Below are 27,470 nucleotides of genomic sequence, written 5' to 3' on the forward strand. Positions count from 1 at the left end.
TTAAGTTAGTTAAAAAAAAAAACACTTTCTTTTTGCTCTATTTTATTTAATGAAAGAACTTATTAAATAAGAATATTAATTTAATGAATTCTAAGTAGTTCGTAGAAAATAATGCAATAGAATAAATATATTTAATAAAACACAAAACTAAAGATTAAATATAGACATAAAGATTAAAAGTAAGTGTTGGGGCGCTTGGGTGGCTCAGTCGGTTAAGCATCCGACTTCGGCTTAGGTCATGATCTCACAGTTCCTGAGTTCGAGCTCCTTGTTGGGCCCCGTGCTGACAGCTCAGAGCCTGGAGCCTGGTTTGGATTCTATCTCCTCTCTCTGCCCCTCCCCACATGTGCTCTCTCTGTCTCTCAAAAATAAATAAATGAAAAAAGGATTTAAAAATAAATTTTGTTATTGATATAGATAGATATAGATACACATACACATACACATACACATATGTAATTGTGGTGGATTTTGGGGAATAGTCACAGAATATAGGAAAATACATATTATTTGAATCCCTAGCTTTTATAGTTAAAATTACTAATATGCTTTGAATATATGTTTTGAAAATGTTAAAAGGTACTCTCATGTTTTTAGGTGGAGATGAATACCTGTTTATAAAACAACATGTGGCTTCTCGAAAACATGGCCTCTTGTTTGGTTTCTACATTTTTCTACCTTTCCTTATTTTAATTGCCATCCTTGCTTTTAAATGGAATAAAATACAACTTTGGAACCGGAGGGAATAGAAAATAAAGGGTAAATAAATTTATTATTGTTTATATTTAATATTAAAATATGGGAAGAATCCAAATGTAATTCAGAATATTGCAAATAGGGATTCCTGGATAGTTTGTGCTATGTTTAGAAATATTGAGTCTTTGTATACACAGATTTTTTTCTAAATTTCAGTTAGTTAGGTATCTTTTATGTTATTATAGGTCCAGAGACAACTGAAGATACTCAGTTAATTCATAGCGCATTTCAAATAGGAAACCAAGTTGACTATAATTGCTTTAGGAGAAGTTTCTACTTTCCAAGCAACCCCACTTTCCTTGAATTGACATTCATCTGTGCTAAGGAGAGTAATAGAGACAGAGAAGCAAATTTTGTAAATAGAATATATAGAAGGTGAGAAAAATTTTAAAAAATAAGATAATGAAGAAAGAACATGGAACATGATGCATTTTACACTTAATATTGTTCGTGTATTTCTAAAAATAAAATTGAGGTACTTTCACAATTGTTTTTATTTTTTTGGTAGAGCTGAGCTTGATTAGGTCTTTTATTTTAATTAAACACAATTTATATATGACATTAGTTTCATATATATATATATATAACATAATAATTCAATATTTGTATATATTACAAAACGATCACCACAATAAGTCTAGTTAACATCTGTCACCATATATAGTTACAAATGTTTTCTTCTTGTGATGAGGACTTTTAAGATCTACTCTTTTAGCAAGTTTCAAATACTCAATACAGTGTTATTAATTGTAGTCACCATATTGTTTATTATATACCCATGACTTATTTATTTTATAACTGGAAGTTTGTACCTTTTGACCCCCTTCACACATTTTGCCTACCCTCTACCCTCATGTCTGGCAACTACTAATCTGTTCTTCTATTTTCTGTGTCTATAAGGTTTTTTTTTCTTTCCTTTTTTTAAAAATTTTAGATTCCACATATAAGTGAGATCATATGGTAATTGACCTTCTCTGTCTGAATTACTTCACTTAAATGCTTTTTTCTCTACTATAACACCAATATAAGCCAGAACTTTGCTTAGTGAATATTTAGGAAAATGAGAGTGCAGAAGTAAAGGTAAATAAGTGGGGCTTGTTCCATGCTAAAGGAAAATGTCTCCATTTCTTGTGTAGATGGAGATAAAATAATAGAAAATTTCCACCAACACCTCTATTTCCCAAGTTAGTTAATTTTATTTCTCAACAAGTTACAGCAACGAGTTAAAGTCAATGTAGTATTCTGCATAATTTATATATGCATTTACATAATCATCAATTTGTTACAATTTATTTAAAGTCTTCTGGTGATCTTAAGAGATCTTGACAAAATCTGAATAGTTGCTAGAAGGAAACCTGATTTTTGGAAGAGAGATTATAGTAAGGGATCATGAATCATAAATAACAAAATCTAGTTGCAACAGCCTAAGTTTTAGATCAACAATAAATGGCTTTAGGGCCACAAGGGTAAGAAATGACGTACAGCTGACATCCAAAGGGATGGTAATGAATTGGACAGTCAGGAAATAGGTTATTCTTTCTATCACCCAAAGGTTTATGAGTGAAATAATCTCTTCTTGTCTCTCCATCCATTCTTCCAAAATGCACATGGTCCAGTTTACCTATCTTAATCCTTTTCAGATTTGTTTTCAAATAAAATACGAATAATCTTTCCACACCCAATGCTTCTTAGTTCATATTCTCAAGAGATACAAGAAAATAACTGTGTAAGTGTACCTAAATTCAACCAATGTTCTGTCTGGATTTATAATTCTGAGTTAGGTGTTCAAACTTGATCTTATCATCTGTGGGTAAGGTATTGTTGCTATGTAGTAAGAACGTGAACACAATGACATGCCTCTTCAACAGGAGTATAGGAGCCAAAGGAAAAAAATGGAGGTTTAATGCCACAGCATGTAACAATGTAGCTGAAAGATACAGAAACCTCATTAAGGACCTCAGTAATAAAAGTGAAATCGTTATTTACATAGTTATTTGATAGAATAATATAATTGGAGATATGATAATTTAAGAATTTGAAGACGTGTGTAAATCGTCTTTTTTAACTTTGGAGAAGCATTATCAAACATACTACTATTTCATCCTGTCTTTCATGTAGACAAAATAGAAAAAAAGTGCTAGATGGATTTAAGTTTGAAATGTTAAATGCTTAACATTCTTAAAACCTAGATCAACATTAGAAAGACCAAATTCTAGATATGTGATCACTGAGTGGGATATGGGAAGCAAAGGCAATAGTGGTACATGTGAATGGAGTAAATAGTACAAATCTAGTTTTTCTACTTTTCTTGATTTTAAGACTATGTGTTACATAACCCTAAAAGTAATGCTATTTCTTTTATGCAGATATATATCAGAAGACAGCAATAGTAACAGCAACCTGTCATAGAATTAAAGGTGAATTGAAGGAGTCAAATTATTTTAAATGATGTAGTTTTTTTTTAATTTTTATGAAATTAAAAAATTTAATTTTTAACTATTTCATGAAATAGTTTTTTAAATTTCTAACAATACTTCCTATTCCACATTTCATCAAACTGATTCTTATTTATCAATATCATATACTAAAACAAAGACTGAACTCATTTTGTAATTTTGTTTTGTATTAATTTAGAAATGTTAATGTTAACTAATATTAGCCAGAGACTTATTAACCAACATTTTTGTAATGACAAATTATTTTAAAATGTTTTAAATGTATATTTATTTATCTTGAGAGAGAAAGAGAGAGCATATGAGCAGGGAAGGGTCAGAAAGAGGGAGACAGAGAATCCCAAGCAGGCTCTGCGCTGTCAGCACAGTGCCTGACAGAGGGCTCAAATCCATGAACTGTGAAATCATGACCTGAGCTAAAACCAAGAGTTGGACACTTAATTGACTGAGCCACCCAAGTGCCCAAAGAAATTATTTTAAAGAGAATTTAAAGATGTTCTTAAAATATTTATGAGCATTTATGCATCCTGCTCCCACACTTGGGGTTCCCATTGGTAGTTACACAGATTGACTCCTGATATTTACATTTCTTTCTCACTAAGACTCCATGGTTATTGTTATTCTCAGTTTAAAGTGAGGGAACAGGCATAAGGAATTTAAATAATTCCCTATGTGTACAGATTGTAGTAAGTTTGAGCCAGAGTTTCATTTAAGACAACCAGACTCTAGGGTTTAACTCTTAAGTACTCTACAATTTTGCACAGTTTGATGTATGCCTGGTAATGAGAAGGAATTTACAATCATTGAGGATCTATTAGATGCCAGGCAAAATGATAAATGCAGTGTCCCTCCAGGGTAGAAAGACAATTCTTTACTATAAGATGGGATAGTGTTTGCATCTCTATATATTCAATATATATACATATATATATATGTATATATATACACACATATACATACTTGCATATATACAGATATATCTGAATATATTCTGTATATTCTGTATATATCTATATATAATATATTCTGTATATTAGGTATATATCTGTATATATTCAAATTTGTAAGTCGATACATAAAGAAATCATAATACTTGACATGTTATACCTATCACTGTGAATAAGTGGAAAAATTAAAAATTCAACCATGAGTGAAAACAAGAGTTCACTCACTTACTAATCTGCTATTCCTCCATATCTTACTTTGATGGAGAGTTAAGTCAATGGATCTCTGTTTCTCCATCTTCTGCTACCAAAGAAAACATAATTACTACCCGTTATGAAAAATAGTCTTATTTCTCAGTAGGGATAATTGGGAGATTTGGTGATGAGGGAGAAGCTGGTTTTAAATTCAATTGGTTTTAAATATAATTCAAAGAGTGGGCCCTATTCAGCAAGAGATGTGTAAACAAAGAATTGGAGGATTTGCAAGTATTGACTCAGTTTAGATATTTAAAAGGAGGTACTTGAACTCCCAGGTTCAGTTCACATGGGGCTTTTATTTAAATGTAAAGGATACAGTGCAGCAAGAGAGAGTGCAGGCAAGCAATGAGCACCAGAGAGATACCTCATGCACAAGGTCTCAAGGTTCCTTACTTTAAATTTTAAACAGCCCATTATAAATTCCACTGCCAATGTCTTGGCAAAAAGTGAAACCACGCATCCAGGCTTTCCCAGAGATAAAGATAGAGCTTTTCCATTCCAGCTGTAAATCAACTCCTTACAGAGGCATAGAGCTGGCAGAGGTCGCCATGCCTATATCTAGGCAGGAGCTTTCCAAGCATGTGAATGATCCAATGAAGAAGTAAGTCAGGAATGTTTGATGAATAACAGTGATGTCAGTTTAGCTGGAGTAGAGTTAGTAAGGGGACTGTAGTAGTGAGTAGGTCAGACAGTAAGACCCCTGTAGGCTGTGGGAGGTCTTGGGGGCTATCTGTGTTTTATTTGGAGTGAAAGGAGGAAATGATTGGAGGATTAAGGTTTCAAGCACAAGATTTCCACTTTAAAAGGCTGGTTTCTTGAAAATTGTATGGTGGCAAGAGGAGAAGTGGAGAAACCAGTTGGTGGAGAAATTACTGCAAAATGCAGGAGGAAAAGGATGGTACCTCAGTTTTAGGAATAAATTTTGAAGGAAACAAACAGAATGAATTGGCAGTTTGAATATAAAGTGTAAGAAAATGTGCCTAAATAATGTTTATTGATAAAGCAGCAAGATAAGCAAGGGTAAATGTAAACACAGACCTGTTTTCAAATTTCTGCTCTTACTACATTTTAAAATTTATATTAAAATCTGTGTGGGTAATTGTGAACCAAGACAAGTGTCTGGTATGCCATGATAAGGCATTTGTTTTCTCACACACGAGAAAATATTTCTGGTATAGTTAAAGTGTTTTTAAAGTGGTAAGGGAGGGATTCAGCATGATATGGACTGCTTTTTTACACATTTGGGGAAAAAGTCAAACTCAGTAAGAACTGGAGGCTAGTTAAAACAGCTCCATCTGTATGTATATGGGATGCCTGTTGGAAAGGCACAGAGGGCTTCTTGAAATACTCTTCCTCTGAAGATAAAAATAGACAAATTAGTAGTTATTTATTTCTTCACATATTCTTAGTGTTCTTTTCCTCTCTGTTTCCTTGTTGGTGATTTTCTTTAATCCATGTGAAGTGTAGAAACTGTGTAATTAAAATGCTTCTGAATAACTACTTTTAGCATTTCCTTTTACTGTGGCTATCCCAGACAATTTAGGAACAAGAAACCTGGGCTTACAAATTTCATGAAGCACAGGCCTAGATTGTGACACCATAACCAGCATCCTATATACCAATGATTTGCTATACCTCTAGTTGCATAGTAAAATGAGATCACTTTTATTAACAGTTAAAACTTAGCATTTCTCTTTTTCTATATTTGTTTTACAACAGTGACAAAACAATGTCAAAAAGCCATAGGTTGGAGAAAGGATATTACCAAGACACTCACCATTAACTGACTTGATTCAAGAAAGAAAAAAAAATGCTATCCTCTTCTTTGGTTATGGCTCAAAGCTTTCAACTTCACAAACAAAAATAAATCCTGACAGTGAAAGTATGCAGGCTTATGTCTATTGATTCTTCTACATGTTGTGATCCTTTATGGGAAAATAAGCAACTTTTGAACCAGAGAAGCTGTCACATCCCCAGATGTGAACATTTCTTGTTCACTGAGGACACCCACAGTCCGCACCTCTCCCAATTGCCCATGATTCCCTGTCTTATCCCTTCCAAGCTTTGGGATATTGAGAGGAAATGTTGCCAGATAAGGCCAGCCCCAGAACAAACACCCAGATAGACACTAACATCCATTCCATCTCCAGGGAATTGTTCCAGCTGTGTTTCTGGTCATAGATAACTGTTGTGTGTCCAGGTGGGAATTCTGTGGCCTCATGTAATTTGAGATCTAGGATATATCATTGTCCTTTGGGGAAGCCAGACTTGCTCCTCCTCCTTCGCTGGAGCTGAGCTTTTCTGGGTAATATTTTCTTGCTTCGGGGTCCCCCTCCCCATCTCCCTCTTACTAAGATGAGTGCACTTCTGCATACCTCAAAGCGTTGTACATGGATAAGGTAGCCATCAACCTAGCTGGAATCTAATGAGAACCTACAGAGTCTCCCTCAATAAACAAGGATGCTCCTGGTTCAGGGTTGGGGGTACCTCACCACAGAGGCTAAGAGATTCCTTTTCCAAATGTCCATCAACTGATGAATGGATAAACATTGTATGAATAGTGATCTATGCATGCAATGGAATATTATTCAGCCATAAAAAGGAACGAAACACTGATACCCCTACAACATGGATGAACCTTTAAAACCATACTGCTAAGTATATAAAGCCAGCCACAAAACCCATATGTTGTTTATTTGAAATATTCAGAATGGGGACATCTATACAGGCAAAGATTATTGGTTACTTATGGCTGGGTTGTTTAGGTGGGGGATGAAGATCTGGGGTGAGGGGTAGTGATAATTAAAGGGTACAGGGTTCCTTTCGAAATGATGAAACTAAAATAGACTGTGGTGATGGCTGCACACATCTGTAAATATATGGAAAATCCTAAAAATCATTCAATTGTACACTTTAGTGGGTGATTTGTGTGGTTAAGAAACATACATATCAGGATGATTCTACCACAACTTTCCATCATCCTCAATACCACTAACTTATTTTATGGCATTATGATCACTGGCCTACCTTATTTTTAATAAGAATTTCTAAGGATCCCAGGTATACTACCACCTAGCAGATCCAAATTTGAAGCCTGACTGGAGTTTAACGTTGCGACTGTTGACACAATTCATCCTTGGCATAGGGTGTAATGGGATATAAGAAGATAAAAGTGAGAGATGTGTAGAGGCTGAGTGGGTCTTGGACATGTGTGATTTAAGATTTCTCTTAGAATATTTAATGACAATTGCATGCTCTTGTCCAGCCAAGACACATTTCCTGTTTGCCTTGCTGCCTCAGCACCTTTACAGCTTTCTGCTAGTGCTCAGAGTAACTGTTAACAAAACACCTACGTTGCTTGTTAAAGTTTCCTTTCCCTTTCTTCAGCTGATTACAATCTAATACTGTATGAATAAGCACGCTGTTGATGAAAAGCGCTTTTTGATTGCCTTATCCGGGATCAAGATCAATATTCTTGATTTTTCCTTATTTGCAAAGATACTAAATTAAGTCCGCAGTAGCACGATTCAAGCAGGAAATTTCTTGTAAAAGTGGTTAACGTCTCTATTTTCCTCTCTCCTCCATCACAGCAAATAAAAAAACATGCCAGAAAAACCATGACCCAGAGAATCAAAATTACCGAGAACTTCACCAGAGAAACAAATCACGCCTCGTTGCCCCTGTGTCGCTAATGAAGAGTCTGATCAGTGACAACTTAGCTCGAACAAATCAGTTGTGTGCAAAGGCATAGGCTTGTGTCTGGTGCTTCCTCTCCTTTTACCCATGGAAGCCGCTGATCCGCTCAGGGCCCGGAGGGTGAGCCAGCGCGAGCTGAAAGCAAGCGCAATCCTCACCCGCAGGGCCGGGCCAGCATGCTGGACTCCTCAGAGTTCTCCGACCCGCGAGCCTCAGAGCTGCTCAACGGCCTTCAGCCTTGGTCGTGCTTGCAGCGCTTTGACCCCGCCATGTTCCTTCTCTTTGCACTGCTCTGTGCACTTGGAGGACTGCACGCCCTCCTGGGTAAGATTGGGAAGACCGGGAAGCCTGGATTTCCTTCTCCTTTTGCCTCGAAGCAGGGCTGGGCTCTGCCAGGAGAGCAATTTTCTTTGTGGTACTCCTATGGCCTCCTATGGCCTTCCCCTTCTGATCTCCTGCTGGTGCCTTCCCCAGCATCTCTCCCCCCTCCCCACCCCCAGGCCCGGGTAGGTGACTGAGGATGTTAGCCAAGGTATCTACTCCCTGCATCAGGGTCTAGAGTCTTAGCAGTTGAAATGCAGCCAGTCTTCCTGGCCAGAGGTTCTAGAGGGGTGAGTCCTGCCCTCGGTTTATTCCCCAGAGTCCCAAGGAAATGGGCACTGACGTTGTTCTGGAAACCAACAGGATGGTCCTGTAGAACTGTAATGTCTACTTTTTGTTCATTTGTTTGAATCTTAGCCATTTTGAGTGTGCCCCTGGAAATCTAGTGAAAGTTGTACACCAAGGAGGGTGGGCACATCTATGGAAGTTTACTTTCAATTTGAGACCGCCATGTACTCAGGATTAAGAACTCCATGCTCGACCTCTAAGATTGTTGCCAAAAAAAAAAAAAAAAAAAACAACAAAAAAAACAAAACAAAACAAAAAAAACCCCACAAAAACCCATTTTCCTACTGCAGATTCTGAAGAAATATTACTGCATGTCACAGTTCCATGGAAGATAAAGTCAAATGAGAGTGAAGATTCAGAGAAGCAGGTGAATAATCAAGAATATTTGTTTTATAATTTAAAACTTTAAGTCTCTTTTTATTTACCTTTGCATTAAGTCAGATCATACTGATCTGTAGCCACTTGCAAAGGAAACTATTTCCCTGCGTTATTTTGTCTGTTAGTATATTCTGATCCTCCCTTCCCCACATTTCTGCTAACTCTTGTGCCCTTGTCATCTCTCCATTTCTTCTGACATACTTGCACACAACTTCCAAAAAATAGTAAACTCTTCTCAGGAGTAATACGGGTAGAAAAAAAAATCAGTATGAAATATGTGTAACAGTGGTCCAACCTGCAATTATTACAAATTTGTGAATGGCCACTAAAGCGACAAAAAAGAAAAAAAAATGATCTCCAGGAAAATTTTGACCCAGAAGCATCAGACTTTGTAGAGGTAATAGCCAAAGAAAGAAGGTAAGAAAAATTAAAAAATGTCATATTTGCCTGCATATAATGAAAAAGATTGCAATAAATAAGTACTAATTGGAAAAAGAAGTTGAAAATGCTTAGTTGCTATATAAAGAGAGTTAAATTGAAGGCATCCACTCTTGAATATTTTCTTAACTAAAATATTTCAAATTTGCATAGTTTTCATATTTTACATATTAAACTGGATGTCACAATAAAGGGGTTTAGATTTCCATGTTGTTAAAATGCCGTACTCAGTATATTTTATTATATTGTATTATATTATATTATATTAATTATATTTATTATATATTATAATATAAATATATTATATTTCCAGGTAACCCTGGAAAAAATTTTCAGGTTGAAGGAACAATTTTTGAAATAAAAGTTAAAAAATTAAGAATTCATTAACTGTGTTTTGACATATAGAATTGGAACTTATCCGATTAAGTTCTACTACTGAACAATTATAATAAAAAATAAAATGTGTGTGAAAATGTACTTTAAAATCATAATAAGATAATTTCCTTTAGAGTAGTTGTGTTTCTTATACTAATCTCATTTAATTCTTACATTAATCTTCTGAAATAGGAAATATATATATATAATATATATATTATATACATATATAATACATACACACATGTATTTAGAAAAAAAGATTAAAAATGTTAAGGGCATCAAACCTATAAGTTTTAGGACATGGAATCTAATCTTTAATTTATAACTCCAATTTCATTATAAGTAAACTACTTTTTTCTGAAAAACTTCTTTGCATAAAACATGTTTTGTTTGTTTTTTCTGATTTATTTCTGTTTGTACTTCTGTTTGTCACTGCATGGTCACTTTAAACTTCAAGCTGTTTACTTAAAATTGCCTGTCACAAAGCATATGGCAACATTGTGGAACATGACATAGTTTTACCTACTGTGTTCAGTATCTGTCTACATTTTTTGTATTCTATATATGGAATTCTGTAAGCTGTTTTTCCCTGTGATAGAGTATGCTAATGGTCCCCTTTGATTTCTTATAGTAGACATCCTTTATCTCTCTTATTTTCTTCCTTTAATACCTTATTATCCCAAGTCTTTAAAAAAATTTATTAGACATATGAAAGATTCTTTTTTCATGGACTTTCAGTTTTTCATGACAACCACACTTTCCACTAAAACAATGGCGTGGATTTGGGGATATTACAGGAATTATGCAGAAGGTGTCCAACCCTCGAAATTTTATCTAAGTATATTTGTGGAAGCCAAATAACCGTGGAAGCCGTTATTGGTATAACACTGGGAAGAATGTCCTCAGATGAGGAGAACAGTTACAGTGGGTTTATTTCCTTCTGTCAGTGCCTTCCTGCCAAAGACCATTGTGAACATACGTGTAAGTCAAAACAAGTTAGGGTTATTGTGGTGAGAAAGAATACACACAATGGGACCCATGAGGCATCTCAGCAAGAAGGTGTTAGAAAGACATTAAGATTTAGCCTTAAGGGGCTTGGTGAAGTTTTTAAGAAATAGGCTTTTGTTCTGGTTTGGATGCAGTGCAGGAAGTACAGGTGATTCTATGATTGTGTATCTTAATAAATCTTATCTAGGAGAAGGGAAGGCTAGAACAATCTTAGAGTTGTAATTGGTTAAGAAGCAACAGCTTCTCATGGTAGCCCAACAAGGAGATATTTGGTCATTTTTTTTCTGGCTTGGAACATGTTTATATTTTGCCCGTATTTAAACACAGTTATGATATTGTCTTGTTTCTGTCTTGATCCATAATTGTCTCATAGTAGCTGTGTGTGATGTTGATGTTTTATGAATGTGTTTATTTTAAACTAAATCAAATCCACCTTATTGTTATTTTTTAATGGATTTTGATTTTTCTCTCATATCCAAAAACTTACCAACATTAAGTTCACTTAGGTTTCCTCCTATGATTTATTGGAGAAGTTTTATAATAGGTCTATAATACTTTTTTAATGTTTGTGTAAGGTGTGAGATCTGGGTTGAGCTTCAACATTTTGATATGGGCATCCAATTTTCCCAGCACTATTAATTGAAATTCCTATCATTTCTCCACTGAAATACCTTTGCATATTAAAAAAGTCAGTTGATTATATTTTAATGGGTCTATTTATGAGCTCTTTCTCTCTCTCTTTTGGCCAATAGTATGCTGTCTTATTTATAGTAGCTTTATGGAAGATCTTGAAAGTGAGCAATGTGATTAATTCAACTTTGTTCTTCCTTAGAATTCTGATGACTGGCTATACAAGGTCCTTTACTTTTTGTTAGTTTTTTTGTATTTAACTTCTTACATGACCCATAGTAAAAAAGTGAAATAAGCATACCTAAATCTCCATTTCTCAGCAGTTTTGAAATATATTCTTAACTCTTGCCTCTTTGCTATATTATATTTGCCTACATAAATTTCCATTAGCTGATGTTGGAAGTTTTGGAAAGAGCTTCTCTTTTCCTTATTCTCGCATATCTTCCACCTATAAGATTAGTTTATATTTAATCTCAGAAACTTTCTTAGCTTTGATGCTTCGGATATATCCAATCTCTTATAATAATAATTTACTTAAAAAACAACAATTAAATTTTCATTTATATGATCTATAATTGGATCACTTCCATATTTGTCTGTTAGCAGGTTAGCAGTGTAATACATCCTGTTACTTCTCTAAGGATGTTAAATGTACTTATTTTATAGGTCCTGTCTTACTACTTTACATTTTTCTTAGGAATCATTTACTTCATCTGTTGAATTTGATATCTTTCCTTCTTGATGTAGACATTCCTCGGAGGTTAAATTGTTTTGTATTGTATACTTGCCATTTTAGTTGAGATCCTGTCATACTTTCCTTTGCCTCTGTTTTGCGTTTGGTCTAAGATAATGTATTGGGTCTGCTATAGTACATTATAGTAGTTTTATAGGAATTACAAAGATAAGGTTTGCATCAGTTCTGGGTTATTAGTCATCTGGTCTTCTGAAATGTGTGCTTCTTGTACTTCCTAGGCGTTTCCAGTCATAGACATCACAGACCTCTCCCAAGCTTGCAGACTCTGGGCCAGCATAAAATCGAGATCTTTTCTGAAACTGGTTTGTTTTGGAAAGAAATTATGCATTTTCTGGAATAGGTATCTGTCTGCCTTTGTGGAGATAGTCCACTGACTGTAAACATACACTAAGTCTTCTCTTGTTCCTGAATGTCACCACATTAAAATGATAAGCACTGTTATAACTCAGTCCCTGTTGTATAAGAGCTCCTATTCCTGGAGCTACAGCATCGCTCCCTATCTTGTTTCTTGGGTCCTTTCTTCCTCAGTTTTATATGTTAAGAATTGCTAAGTGGCACTAGGTGAATACAGTAGTATGTGTGTGTTTATGTTTTACATACATACATATATATAATGTAAATTTGTTATTTCATTATAATTGGTGTAGAATGTAAGCCTATAGTTATGTCTTTCATCTTGACCTGTAAAGTTATGTTTTTTCTAAATAGAAGCAATTAATGTATAGTATTAATAATGCTAAATTATATATTTTTTCAGAGGGTAGTCTTCATTTTTTCTTTTCAAAAAGACAAACCTATACTTTAAATTCATCACCCTAATCCTAAATTTACCAGAATAATAAATTCTTACTATTGAGAATAATAAATTCTGAAGAATACATTGATTTTCTAAATGGGTCCTGTCTTGGATTTGGTGAGGGAGAGGAGCAGGGAAGTAGATTTCTTCCATTAATCAATTATTAGATTAGTTTGTTTGCTTAGCTACATCATAGGACATGTGGTAGAAATACAGGATGGATCAGTTTCAATAAGGAGAAACAAGGTAATAACTAATTTCAAATAGAAGAATAAAAATTTAGACTTCTGAGACTGATCAGAAGATGGCGGCGTAGGATGACGCTGGGCTCACCACGCATCCTGCTGATCACTTAGATTCCACCTACACCTGCCTAAATAACCCAGAAAACCGCCAGAGGATTAGCAGAACGGAGTCTCCGGAGCCAAGCGCAGACGAGAGGCCCACGGAAGAGGGTAGGAAGGGCAGCGAGGTGGTGCGCGCTCCACGGACTGGTGGGAGGGAGCCGGGGCGGAGGGGCGGCTCGCCGGCCAAGCAGAACCCCCCGAGTCTGGCTTGCAAAAGCAGAGGGGCCTGACGGACTGTGTTCCGACAGCAAGCGCGACTTAGCGTCTGGGAGGTCATAAGTTAACAGCTCTGCTCAGAAAGCAGGAAGGCTGGAGGACAAACGGAAGGAGAGTTGCTGAACCCCCGGACAACAGAGCTCAGTTTGGTGGGGAACAAAGGCGCTCACTAGTGCCATCTCCCTCACCCATCCGCCAGCCAAAATCCCAAAGAGAACCAGTTCCTGCCAGGGAACTTGCTCCTCAGCGCAAACACCCAACTCTGTGCTTCTGTGGAGCCAAACCACGGCAGCAGATCTGACTCCCTCCCGCTGCCACAGGGCCCCTCCTGAAGTGGATCACCTAAGGAGAAGCGATCTAAGCCTGCCCCTCCTGCCCCCGTGCACCTTGCCTACCCACCCCAGCTAATCGCCAGATCCCCAGCACCACAAGCCTGGCAGTGTGCAAATAGCCCAGACGGGCCATGCCACCCCACAGTGAATCCTGCCCCTAGGAGAGGGAAAAACAAGGCACACACCAGTCTGAATGTGGCCCCAGCGGTGGGCTGGGGGCAGACATCAGGTCTGACTGTGGCCCCACCCACCAACTCCAGTTATACACCACTGCACAGTGGAAGTGCCCTGCAGGTCCTCACCACTCCAGGGACTATCCAAAATGACCAAACGGAAGAATTCCCCCCAGAAGAATCTCCAGGAAATAACAACAGCTAATGAACTGATCAAAATGGATTTAAATAATATAACAGAAAGTGAATTTAGAATAATAGTCATAAAATTAATCGCTGGGCTTGAAAACAGTATAGAGGATAGCAGAGAATCTCTTGCTACAGAGATCAAGGGACTAAGGAACAGTCACGAGGAGCTGAAAAACGCTTTAAACAAAATGCAAAACAAAATGGAAACGACGACGGCTTGGCTTGAAGAGGCAGAGGAGAGAATAGGTGAACTAGAAGATAAGGTTATGGAAAAAGAGGAAGCTGAGAGAAAGAGAGATAAAAAAATCCAAGAGTATGAGGGGAAAATTAGAGAACTAAGAGATACACTAAAAAGAAAAAATATACGCATAATTGGTATCCCAGAGGAGGAAGAGAGAGGGAAAGGTGCTGAAGGGGTACTTGAAGAAATAATAGCTGAGAACTTCCCCGAACTGGGGAAGGAAAAAGGCATTGAAATCCAAGAGGCACAGAGAACTCCCTTCAGGTGTAACTTGAATTGATCTTCTGCATGACATATCATAGTGAAACTGGCAAAATACAAGGATAAAGAGAAAATTCTGAAAGCAGCAAGGGATAAATAGCTCTCACATGTAAAAAGAGACCTATAAGACTCGTGACTGATCTCTCTTTTGAAACTTGGCAGGCCAGAAAGGATTGGCACGAGATCTTCAATGTGCTGAACAGAAAAAATATGCAGCCGAGAATCCTCTATCCAGCAAGTCTGTCATTTAGAATAGAAGGAGAGAGAAAGGTCTTCCCAAACAAACAAAAACTGAAGGAATTTGTCACCACTAAACCAGCCCTACAAGAGATCCTAAGGGGGATCCTGTGAGACAAAGTTCCAGAGACATCACTACAAGCATAAAACATACAGACATCACAATGACTCTAAACCCGTATCTTTCTATAATAACACTGAATGTAAATGGATTAAATGCGCCAACCAAAAGACATAGGGTATCAGAATGGATAAAAAAACAAGACCCATCTATTTGCTGTCTACAAGAGACTCATTTTAGACCTGAGGACACCTTTAGATTGAGAGTGAGAGGATGGAGAACTATTTATCATGCGACTGGAAGCCAAAAGAAAGCTGGAGTAGCCATACTTATATCAGACAAACTCAATTTTAAATTAAAGGCTGTAACAAGAGATGAAGAAGGGCATTATATAATAATTACAGGGTCTATCCATCAGGAAGAGCTAACAATTATAAATGTCTATGCGCCGAACACTGGAGCCCCCAAATATATAAAACAATTACTCATAAACATAAGCAACCTTATTGTTAAGAATGTGGTAATTGCAGGGGACTTTAACACCCCACTTACAGAAATGGATAGATCATCTAGACACACGGTCAATAAAGAAACAAGGGCCCTGAATGAGACATTGGATCAGATGGACTTGACAGATATATTTAGAACTCTGCATCCCAAAGCAACAGAACATACTTTCTTCTCGAGTGCACATGGAACATTCTCCAAGATAGATCATATACTGGGTCACAAAACAGCCCTTCATAAGTTTACAAGAATTGAAATTATACCATGCATACTTTCAGACCACAATGCTATGAAGCTTGAAATCAACCACAGGAAAAAGTCTGGAAAACCTCCAAAAGCATGGAGGTTAAAGAACACCCTCCTAACGAATGAGTGGGTCAACCAGGCAATTAGAGAAGAAATTAAAAAATATATGGAAACAAACGAAAATGAAAATACAACAATCCAAACGCTTTGGGATGCAGTGAAGGCAGTCCTGAGAGGAAAATACATTGCAATCCAGGCCTATCTCAAGAAACAAGAAAAATCCCAAATACAAAATCTAACAGCACACCTAAAGGAAATAGAAGCAGAACAGCAAAGGCAGCCTAAACCCAGCAGAAGAAGAGAAATAATAAAGATCAGAGCAGAAATAAACAATATAGAAACTAAAAAAACTGTAGAGCAGATCAACGAAACCAAGAGTTGGTTTTTTGAAAAAATAAACAAAATTGACAAACCTCTAGCCAGGCTTCTCAAAAAGAAAAGGGAGATGACCCAAATAGATAAAATCATGAATGAAAATGGAATGATTACAACCAATCCCTCAGAGATACAAACAATTATCAGGGAATACTATGAAAACTTATATGCCAACAAATTGGACAACCTGGAAGAAATGGACAAATTCCTGAACACCCACACTCTTCCAAAACTCAATCATGAGGAAATAGAAAGCTAGAGCAGACCCATAACCAGCGAAGAAATTGAATTGGTTATCAAAAATCTCCCAACAAATAAGAGTCCAGGACCAGATGGCTTCCCAGGGGAGTTCTACCAGACGTTTAAAGCAGAGATAATACCTATCCTTCTCAAGCTATTCCAAGAAATAGAAAGAGAAGGAAAACTTCCAGACTCATTCTATGAAGCCAGTATTACTTTGATTCCTAAACCAGACAGAGACCCAGTAAAAAAAGAGAACTACAGGCCAATATCCCTGATGAATATGGATGCAAAAATTCTCAATAAGATACTAGCAAATCGAATTCAACGGCATATAAAAAGAATTATTCACCATGATCAAGTGGGATTCATTCCTGGGATGCAGGGCTGGTTCAACATTCGCAAATCAATCAACGTGATACATCACATTAATAAAAAAAAAAAGAGAAGAACCATATGATCCTGTCAATCCTTGCAGAAAAGGCCTTTGACAAAATCCAGCACCCTTTCTTAATAAAATCCCTTGAGAAAGTCGGGATAGAAGGAACATACTTAAAGATCATAAAAGCCATTTATGAAAAGCCCACAGCTAACATCATCCTCAATGGAGAAAAACTGAGAGCTTTTTCCCTGAGATCAGGAACACGACAAGGATGCCCACTCTCACCGCTGTTATTTAACATAGTGTTGGAAGTTCTAGCATCAGCAATCAGACAACAAAAGGAAATCAAAGGCATCCAAATTGGCAAAGATGAAGTCAAGCTTTCGCTTTTTGCAGATGATAGTATACATGGAAAATCCGATAGACTCCACCAAAAGTCTGCTAGAACTGATACAGGAATTCAGCAAAGTTGCAGGATACAAAATCAATGTACAGAAATCAGTTGCATTCGTATACACTAATAATGAAGCAACAGAAAGACAAATAAATAAACTGATCCCATTCACAATTGCACCAAGAAGCATAAAATACCTAGGGATAAATCTAACCAAAGATGTAAAAGATCTGTATGCTGAAAACTATAGAAAGCTTATGAAGGTAATTGAAGAAGATATAAAGAAATGGAAAGACATTCCCTGCTCATGGATTGGAAGAATAAATATTGTCAAAATGTCAATACTACCCAAAGCTATCTACACATTCAATGCAATCCCAATCAAAATTGCACCAGCATTCTTCTCGAAACTAGAACAAGCAATCCTAAAATTCATATGGAACCACAAAAGGCCCCGAATAGCCAAAGGAATTTTGAAGAAGAAGACCAAAGCAGGAGGCATCACAATCCCAGACTTTAGCCTCTACTACAAAGCTGTCATCATCAAGACAGCATGGTATTGGCACAAAAACAGACACTTAGGCCAATGGAATAGAATAGAAACCCCAGAACTAGACCCACAAACGTATGGCCAACTCATCTTTGACAAAGCAGGAAAGAACATCCAATGGAAAAAAGACAGTCTCTTTAACAAATGGTGCTGGGAGAACTGGACAGCAACATGCAGAAGGTTGAAACTAGACCACTTTCTCACACTATTTACAAAAATAAACTCAAAATGGATAAAGGACCTGAATGTGAGACAGGAAACCATCAAAACCCTAGAGGAGAAAGCAGGAAAAGACCTCTCTGACCACAGCGGTAGCAATCTCCTACTCGACACATCCCCAAAGGCAAGGGAATTAAAAGCAAAAATGAATTACTGGGACCTTATGAAGATAAAAAGCTTCTGCACAACAAAGGAAACAACCAACAAAACTAAAAGGCAACCAATGGAATGGGAAAAGATATTTGCAAATGACATATGGGACAAAGGGCTAGTATCCAAAATCTATAAAGAGCTCACCAAACTCCACACCCGAAAAACAAATAACCCAGTGAAGAAATGGGCAGAAAACATGAATAGACACTTCTCTAAAGAAGACATCCGGATGGCCAACAGGCACATGAAAAGATGCTCAACGTTGCTCCTCATCAGGGAAATACAAATCAAAACCACACTCAGATATCACCTCATGCCAGTCAGAGTGGCCAAAATGAACAAATCAGGAGACTATAGATGCTGGAGAGGATGTGGAGAAACGGGAACCCTCTTGCACTGTTGGTGGGAATGCAAATTGGTGCAGCCACTCTGGAAAGCAGTGTGGAGGTTCCTCAGAAAATTAAAAATAGACCTACCCTATGACCCAGCAACAGCACTGCTAGGAATTTACCCAAGGGATACAGGAGTGCTGATGCATAGGGGCACTTGTACCCCAATGTTTATAGCAGCACTCTCAACAATAGCCAAATTATGGAAAGAGCCTAAATGTCCATCAACTGATGAATGGATAAAGAAATTGTGGTTTATATACACAATGGAATACTACGTGGCAATGAGAAGGAACGAAATATGGCCTTTTGTAGCAACGTGGATGGAACTGGAGAGTGTGATGCTAAGTGAAATAAGCCATACAGAGAAAGACAGATACCATATGGTTTGACTCTTATGTGGATCCTGAGAAACTTAACAGGAACCCATGGGGAGGGGACGGAAAAAAAAAGAGGTTAGAATGGGAGAGAGCCAAAGCATAAGAGACTGTTAAAAACTGAGAACAAACTGAGGGTTGATGGGGGGTGGGAGGGAGGGGAGGGTGGGTGATGGGTATTGAGGAGGGCACCTTTTGGGATGAGCACTGGGTGTTGTATGGAAACCAATTTGACAAAAATTTCATATATTGAAAAAATAAATAAATGGGTCCTGTCTTTTTATAAATTGAGGTAATATTGGAATATAACATTATGTAGGTTTCAGATATCCAATATTATAATTCAACATCTCTTTGCACTACCAATTGATCATCACAAAGAGTCTAGCTACCATCCATCGCCATACAAATTATCCCCTTTACCTATTTTTCCCACTCCTGACCTTCTTTACCCTCTGGTAACCACCAATATATTCTCACTATCTATGAGTTTTGTTTTGTTTCCTTTAATTTTGTTCCTTCATTTGTTTTGTTCCTATACCACGTATAAGTGAAATCATATATTATCTGTCTTTCTCTGTCTGACTTATTCCTCTTAGTATACCTTCAAGGTTCATTCATGTTGTTGTAAATGGCAAGGTTTCATTCTATTTGTGGGTGAGTAATATTCCATTGTGTATGTGTATTCACATATATATCACATCATATTTATTCATCTATTTTTAAGTTTACTTATTTATTTTGAGAGAGAGAGAGAGAGAGCGCACAAGCAGAGGTGGGGCAAAGAGAGAGGATCCCAAGCAGACTTTGCACTGTCAGCATGGAGCCCTGCATGGGGCTTGAACTCATGAACTGTGAGATAATCACCTGACCTGAGATCTAGAGTCAGATGCTTAACTTAATGAGCCACCTAGGTGCCCCCATTGATGGATATATAGAGTGTTTCCATTTCTTGGCTATTATAAATAATGTTGCAGTGAACATAGAGGTGCATATATCTTTTTGAATAAGCATTTTTATATTATTTGGATAAATATCCAGCAGTGGAACAGAGGGATATGTGGCAGTTGTATTCTTAATTTTTTGAGGAATCTCTATACTATTTTCCATAGTAGCTGCATTAATTTACATTTCTACCAAAAGTGTACAAGTGTTCCCTTTTCTCCACATCCTCTCCAACAATAGTTATTTCTTGCCTTTTTTATAATGGCCATTCTAATTGGTGTGAGATAATATCTCATTGTGGTTTTGATTTGCATTTCCCTGATAATAGTGATGTTGAACATCTTTACATGTTCCTGTTGGCCATCTATATGCTTTTTTTGTGAATAGTCTATTCAGATCCTCTGCCCATTTTTAATCAAATTTTGTTGTTGTTGCTGAGTTGTGTGAACTCTTTGTATATCTTGTAGATTAACCCTTTATTAGATGCATGACTTGAAAATATCTTCTCCCATTTAGTAGGCCAACTTTTCATTTTAATGATGGTTTTCTTTGCTGTGCAAAAGCTTTCAGTTTCATATAGTCCCATTTGTTTATGTTTGCTTTTGTTCCCCTTGCCTTTGGAGTCTGATCCACAAAACCATTGCTGAGACCAATGTCAAGGAGCTTACTGCCTATGTTTCCTTCAAAGAATTTTATAATTTCAGGTCTTACATTCAAGTCTTTAATCCAGTTTGAATTAATGTTTGTGTATGGTGTAAGAGAGTGGTCTAGTTTCATTCTTTTGCATGTGGCTAACCAGTCTTCCCAACATTATTTACTGAAGGGACAATACTTTCTCCATTGTGTTCTTGGATGCTTTGTCATAAATTAATTGTCCATATGTATATAATTTTATTCCTGGGGTCTCCATTCTTTTCCATTGATCTGTGTATCTGTTTTTGTGCCAGTGCCATATTGTTTTGATTGCTATAGCTTTAAAATATATTTTGAAATTAAGGAGAGTAATACCTTTGGTTTTGTTCTTTTTCTTAAGATTGCTTTGGCTATCAGGGATCTTTTGTGAGTTCATACAAATTTTAGAGTCATTTGTTCTTGTTCTGTAAAAATGATGTTACAATTTTTATAAGGATTGCATTGAATCTATAGATAGCTTTGGGTAGTAGGGACTTTTTTTTTGGCACATGAAAATTTTTTACTATCATGTTTTCACCATCGAAACTTATGATCTTGGTCTTTCCTTCTTGCCTTTGTGTAAGGCCAAAAGAATGATGCTGGCTACTTTGACAGCCTTAAAGAAAACTCCAGGAATGTCACTAACAGCATGACCTTTGCAACCAAACCTAACAACCAGAACTTCATCATTTTCCTCAATAAACTTCAAACAACAATCATCGGGTAAAAAGGCTGTGATTTTTTAGCCTTTCTTGATCAGCTGGACCCTGAGACACTTCCTGATGGCTAAATTTAGCTATTTGGCTTCAACACCTACTTTTTCCAGTACAATTCCCTTTGCATGGGAAGCACCTCCAAAAGGGTTGGCATTCAGGGCTGTGTCCACATAGGCCTTCATGTACTTTGATCATGCCACTTCTGATGCATTGGTGGGTGTGAGCTTCCTGGCAGTATGAAAACTGCTACACTTGCCCATCCTGCCGGTATCATGGGCCTGAACAAAAGAGGTAGTAGGGACATTTTACCAAGATTAATTATTCTAATTCACTAGCACAGAACATCTTTTCATTCATTTGTGTCTTCTTCAATTTCTTTTATCAATATATTATAGTTCTCTGTGTACAGATATTTTACCTCTTTGGTAAAATTTGTTTCTAGATATTCTTCTTGATATTGTTTTTTTTTTAATTTATCTTTCTGGGAGTTTATTATTTGTATATCGAAATTTAACAGATTTCACAAGTAATTTTATATTCTGCAACTTAATTTATTCATTCTAATATTTTTGTTTTGGTGGCGTCTTTGTATATATGATCTCATGTCAATTGCAAAGAGTGACATTTTTATTTATTCTTTTTCATTTTGGATGCCTCTTATTTCCTTTTGTTGACTAATTGCTGTGGCTAAGACTTCCAGTACTATGTAGAATAAAAGTGGTGAGTGTGGGGATCCTTATCTTCTTTCTGAACTTCAAGGAAAAGTTTTCAGGTTTTCCTCATTGAGTAAGGTGTTAGTTATGGGTTAGTCATATATGGCCTTTATTATGCTGAGGTACATTTCTCCTATCAGCACTTTTCTGACAGTTTTTATCAAAATTGGAGTTGAATTTTATTCAATGCTTTTTGGGCATCTATGGAGATGATCATATGATTTTCACCCTTCATTTTGTTAATATGGTATATCACTTTGATTGCAAATGTTGAAACATTCTTGCAACCCTGGAATAAATCCCACTTTATTTTGGTGTTTGATCATTTTAATGTATTGTTGAATTTGGCTTCCTAATATTTTTTGAGGATTTTTGCATCTATGTTGATCAAAGATAATGGCTTATAATTTTCTTTTTCATGGTGTCCTTCTTGGTTTTGCTATCACAGTAATGCTGGCCTCACAAAATGCATTTGGAAGTGTTTCCTGCTATTTAAGCTTTTGGAAGATTTTAAGAAGAATACACACAAAATCTTTTTTTTTTCTTGTTTTGAATGTATTCACAGTGACCCATATGATCCTGGACTTTTGTTTGTTGGGAGATTTTTGATTACAGATTCAGTCTCCATACTAGTAATCAGATTGTCTGTTACTTCATGATTCAGTTTTAGAAAATTGTATGTTTCAGAGAATTTATACACTTCTTCTAGGTTGTCCAATTTGTTGGTGTGTAATTGTTCATAATAGTCTCTTATGATCTTTTAGATTTCTGTGCTGTAAGTTTTAACTTCTCTTTGATTTCTGATTTTATTAGTGTCTTCTTTTTTGGTGTTGTTTTTTGTTTGTTTTATTTTGGTTTTGGTTGTGATTTTTTTTTTTTTGATTAATCTAGCTAAAGGTTTGTCCATTTTGTTTTATTTTTTTTTCAAAGAACCAGCTCTTAGTTGCATTGATCTCTTCCATTTTTTGTCTCTTTTTATTTATTCCTCCTCTGATCTTTATTATTTTCTTTCTTCTACTGACCTTGGGCTTTGTTTGTTTGTTTTCTAACTCCTTCAGATATAGACTTAGACTTATATAGTAGGACTGTATTGCTGTGATCTTTCCTTTTAGAACCACTTTTGCTGCATCTCAAGGATTTTGATATGTTGTGTTTCTGCTTTCATTCATGTCTAGGTATTTTTTCTTTGATTTCTTTCTTTAAAAATGTTGCTTATTTATTTTTGAAAGAGAGTGTGTGCGCACGAGTGAGGTAGGGACAGAGAGAGAATCCCAAGTAGGCTCTATGATGTCGATGCATAGGCCAATGCCAGGCTTGAACCCACTAAATGTGAGATCATGACCTGAGCCAAAACAAGAGATGCTTAACTGACTGAGACACCCATCTCTTTGATTTATTTGTTTGACCCATTGAATGTTTACTAGCATGTTGTTTAATCTCCACATATTTATAGTTTTTTCCAGTTTTCTTCTTCTAATTGACTTTTATACCATCTCATTTGGAAGAGATCCTTGATATGATTTCGGTATTTTGATGATGTCTTGTTTTGTAGTCTAACATGTGATATGTCCTGGAGGATGTTTTCTGTGCGTTTGTGAAGAATGCATATTCTGTTGCTTTTGGATAGAATATTCTGTGTAGCTCTATTGTCTGTTTGGTTTAATGTTTTTTAAGACCGATGTTTCCTTATTGATTTTCTATCTAGTTGATCTATCCACTGAGATAAGTGGGCGTTAAATTCCCTACTATTACTATATGGCTTTTAATTTCTCCACTTAAATATGTTAATATTTCTTTATGTGTCCTGGTGCTTCTATGTTGGGTGTGTATATATTTATAAATGTTATATCTTCTTGTTAAATTGATCCCTTTATCGTTACGTAAAGTCTTTCTTTATTATTACAGTCCTTGTTTTAGAGTCTATTTTGTTGACTATGAATATAGGTATGCCAGCTTTTTTGTTTGTTTCCATTCCATGGAATATCTTTCTCCATCCCTTCACTTTCAGCTTGTGTTTGTCCTTTCTTCTGAAATTAGTCTTATGTATGTAGAACACAGATGAGTCTTGTTTTTTTTTAATCCATTCAACCATTTTATATCTTTTGATTTCAGGGTCCATTTACATTTAAAGTCATTATTGATAGACATGTAGTTATTGCCATTTTGCTAAAGGTTTTCTGGATGTTCCTTTCTTCTTCTATTTCTCTCTTCCCTAGTGGTTTGATGTCTTTTGTTAGTGTTATGTTTATATTTCTGCCTCATTTTCTTTTGTGTATTTACTTTTTGTATGTATGTGTGATTGTTGTGAGGTTTACATATAATTTCCTATGTTATATGAGTTGAGTTGACAGCAAATTAAATTTGAACACATTCCATAACTTTCCATTTTTCTCCTCCTGTCGTGTTTTATATTTTTATGGCACATTTGCATCTTTTTTTTTTTTAACGTTTATTTATTTTTGAGACAGAGAGAGACAGCACATGAACAGGGGAGGGGCAGAGAGAGAGGGAGACACAGAATCTGAAACAGGCTCCAGGCTCTGAGCTGTCAGCACAGAGCCCGACGCGGGGCTGGAACTCACAGATCGCGAGATCGTGACCTGAGCTGAAGTCGGCCACTTAACCGACTGAGCCACCCAGGCACCCCTACATTTGCATCTTTTATGTTAGGTACGCTCTAACTAATTATTATGGTTTTAGCTAGTTTTACCATATTTTTCTTTTAACCTTCATACTTGCTTTATAAGTGATTGATCCACTATCTTTACTATGCATTTACCTTTTCCAAAGAGCTTTGTTACTTTCATATGTTTACCTGTTATTAGTTGTTGTCATTTCTTTTCAGTTTAGAGAAGTCCTTTAAACATTTCTTTTCAGGCCATTTTAGTGGTGATGAACTGCTTTAGGTTTTGCTTAACTTGAAAACTTATTCTCTTTATTCAGTTCTGAATAATAGCCTTACCAGGTAAAGAATTGTTGGTTGAAAATTCTTCCACTCAGCACTTTGAATATGTCATTTTACTGTCTTCTGGCTTGCATTATTTCTGCTGAAAAATCTGCTGATTTATGAGATTAGATTTACAAGATTTCCTTGCATATAGTACATTGTACTTCTTTTGCTGCTTTCAAGAGTCTCTCTTTATTTTAAACTTAACCATTTTAACTGTATTATATCTTGGTGTGGATCTGTTTGGGTTTATTTTATTTGGAACTGCTTAGCCTTCCTGAACCTGTCTGTTTCCTTCCTCAGATTAGGGAAATTTCTGTCATTATTTCTTCAATTAAGTTTTTGGCCTGTTCTCTCTTTGCTCCTTCTGGGATCACTATAGTTTAAGTATTATTCCACTTGATGTTGTACTTAAGGACTCTTAGTTATCTTCATTTTTAGCTCTTTTTTTTTCTTCCTGGTCTCTCTGGGTAAGTTCTGCTGCTTTGTTTTCCAGCTCAGTGATCCAGTCTTTGGCCTCTTTCTGTGTGCTGTTGAACTCCTCTAGTGTAGTTTTCAGTTTAGTTATGTCCTTATTTAGCTCTTTGACTTCTGTTTAGAACTTTCTTATATTTCCTGTCTCTTTGTTGAGGATCTCACTGTGTTCATCTACTCTTCTTCCAAGTTTGGTGAACATCTATATGACCATTACTTTTAACTCTTTATCAGGTTGATTGCTCATCTCCATTTCATTGAAGTCTTATGTTTTTTTTCTTTCATTTGGAACATATTTGCCTGTCTCTTCATTTTTCCTTACTTTCTGTGTTTGTTCCTATGTATTAGACAAATCAGCTACCTCTCCTAATCTTGAAGGAACAGCTTTTTGTAGTTGTAACAAGAACCTTGAAAGCACAGTTCCCTCTGACCACTAGAGTAACATGCTCAAGGGATATCATGCTCAAGGTATATGCTCTGCACACCTATCTGCAGTGCATGGGTGCTCAGAGCTGGTATCCAGCACAGGCACATCATACAGTGGCACTGAGGTCCAAAGGTGAGTTGGGCTGGTGCCTGGCATGGCTGTACAGTATGGCTGTGATGCCATAGTGTGGACATGGTTCTTAGTTGGGTGTGCCCAAAGACTGTAGCAGGTTAGAGAGATATTCCAAAATGGTGCCCACCAGCACTGACATTAGCAAAGTAGGATGATGTTGCAGATGTGGCACCCACCAGTTTCTCTGTCCCCAGAGAAAGTTCCAACAGTTTACTGCTTCTCTGGCAAGTGCTTTAAGTTTAGTAAATGGGTCTTTTCACATATGGTCCAGGTGCTTTTCAAATTAGCATTTTTTCCTCTGGGTCCCAGGTTTAGTGATTCTGCATGTGATCTTTTTAAGATCTCCTTTTTAAGGTTCTCCATTCTCTACAGTTCTATAGTTTTCCTGGATGTAATATCTATTGTTTTTCAAACCTCAGCATTTAGGGGGCTCATCTCTCTTATGTAGGGTCTAACAATTTAGCTATCTGTTGTATAGCACAAACCTCCGATTCCTTGGTATTTTTGTTTCCCATCCCGATTATGTTTCACCCTGCTTGAGTAGGTTTTGTTTTGCTTTGTTTTGTTTTCTTTTTTGGCAATGTGGTGTCTCTCCCTCTCTTATCCATCTCAATGCTGTCTTTTTTGTCTTTTGCTATAGAGTCTCTGTGCATCCCGTTTTCCAGTCTTTTTCAGAATAAAGTTGTATATTGGTTGTAACCATGGGAGGAAGGAGTTCATGATCTTCTGATATTGTTGAACCCATTTCCCCAAATGAATTGTTTCATTTACATGAGACAAAAATAGTGTTTCAGTTTATATATTTCTTATTTACTAAATCATCTTTATTTATTTGCTTTATTATAGGTGATTTATGTCATTACAATTGATGAAAAACCATACACTCTGCATCTCAGAAAACAGTAAGATGTAATTTTCCATTAAAGCTTAGATTTTAATTTTAAATATTTTTTTAATGTTTTTATTTATTTTTGGGAGAGAGACAGAGAGAGAGAGAGCATGAGCAGGGGAAGGGCAGAGAGAGACAGAGGGAGACACAGAATCCAAAGCAGACTCCAGGCTCTGAGCTATCATCACAGAGCCTGACACAGGGCTCGAACCCACAAACTGTGAGATCATGACCTGGGCCAAAGTCGGGCGCTTAACCGACTAAGCCACCCAGGTGCCCCTAATTTTAAATATTTTTGTATGCTGTTTAAATTAAAGAATGCAATATAATGTAGACTGTCTTTCTATTTTTCAATCAAGATTAATTACGTCTTGAATAATAGAAGAGTAAAATGATGTATAATAGAATGTTATATTTTAATTGTCTAGCTTATTATTTTCAAATTAAA

General features: G+C 36.4%; 2 protein-coding genes across 4 annotated transcripts in view; both read left to right on the top strand.

Moving 5' to 3' along the window:
- The window catches only part of LOC122473252 (A disintegrin and metallopeptidase domain 3-like), a 117,393-nt gene extending 111,097 nt beyond the window's left edge, over positions 1–6,296 (top strand). For all 3 annotated transcript variants that reach the window (XM_043563543.1, XM_043563533.1, XM_043563553.1), the window contains exons 19-21: positions 598–759; positions 3,123–3,173; positions 6,131–6,296. In XM_043563543.1, the coding sequence (XP_043419478.1) occupies positions 598–749 (152 nt within the window). In that variant the 3' untranslated portion in view covers positions 750–759; positions 3,123–3,173; positions 6,131–6,296. The remainder of the gene's footprint in view (positions 1–597; positions 760–3,122; positions 3,174–6,130) is intronic.
- Positions 6,297–8,339: 2,043 nt separating this feature from the next.
- The window catches only part of ADAM18 (ADAM metallopeptidase domain 18), a 164,963-nt gene continuing 145,832 nt past the window's right edge, over positions 8,340–27,470 (top strand). The window contains exons 1-3 of the mRNA XM_043563577.1: positions 8,340–8,431; positions 9,067–9,143; positions 26,980–27,035. Of these exons, the coding sequence (XP_043419512.1) occupies positions 8,377–8,431; positions 9,067–9,143; positions 26,980–27,035 (188 nt within the window). The 5' untranslated portion in view covers positions 8,340–8,376. The remainder of the gene's footprint in view (positions 8,432–9,066; positions 9,144–26,979; positions 27,036–27,470) is intronic.

Source organism: Prionailurus bengalensis, chromosome B1 (assembly GCF_016509475.1).
Source record: "Prionailurus bengalensis isolate Pbe53 chromosome B1, Fcat_Pben_1.1_paternal_pri, whole genome shotgun sequence".
In the NCBI taxonomy this organism is placed as follows: domain Eukaryota; kingdom Metazoa; phylum Chordata; class Mammalia; order Carnivora; family Felidae; genus Prionailurus; species Prionailurus bengalensis.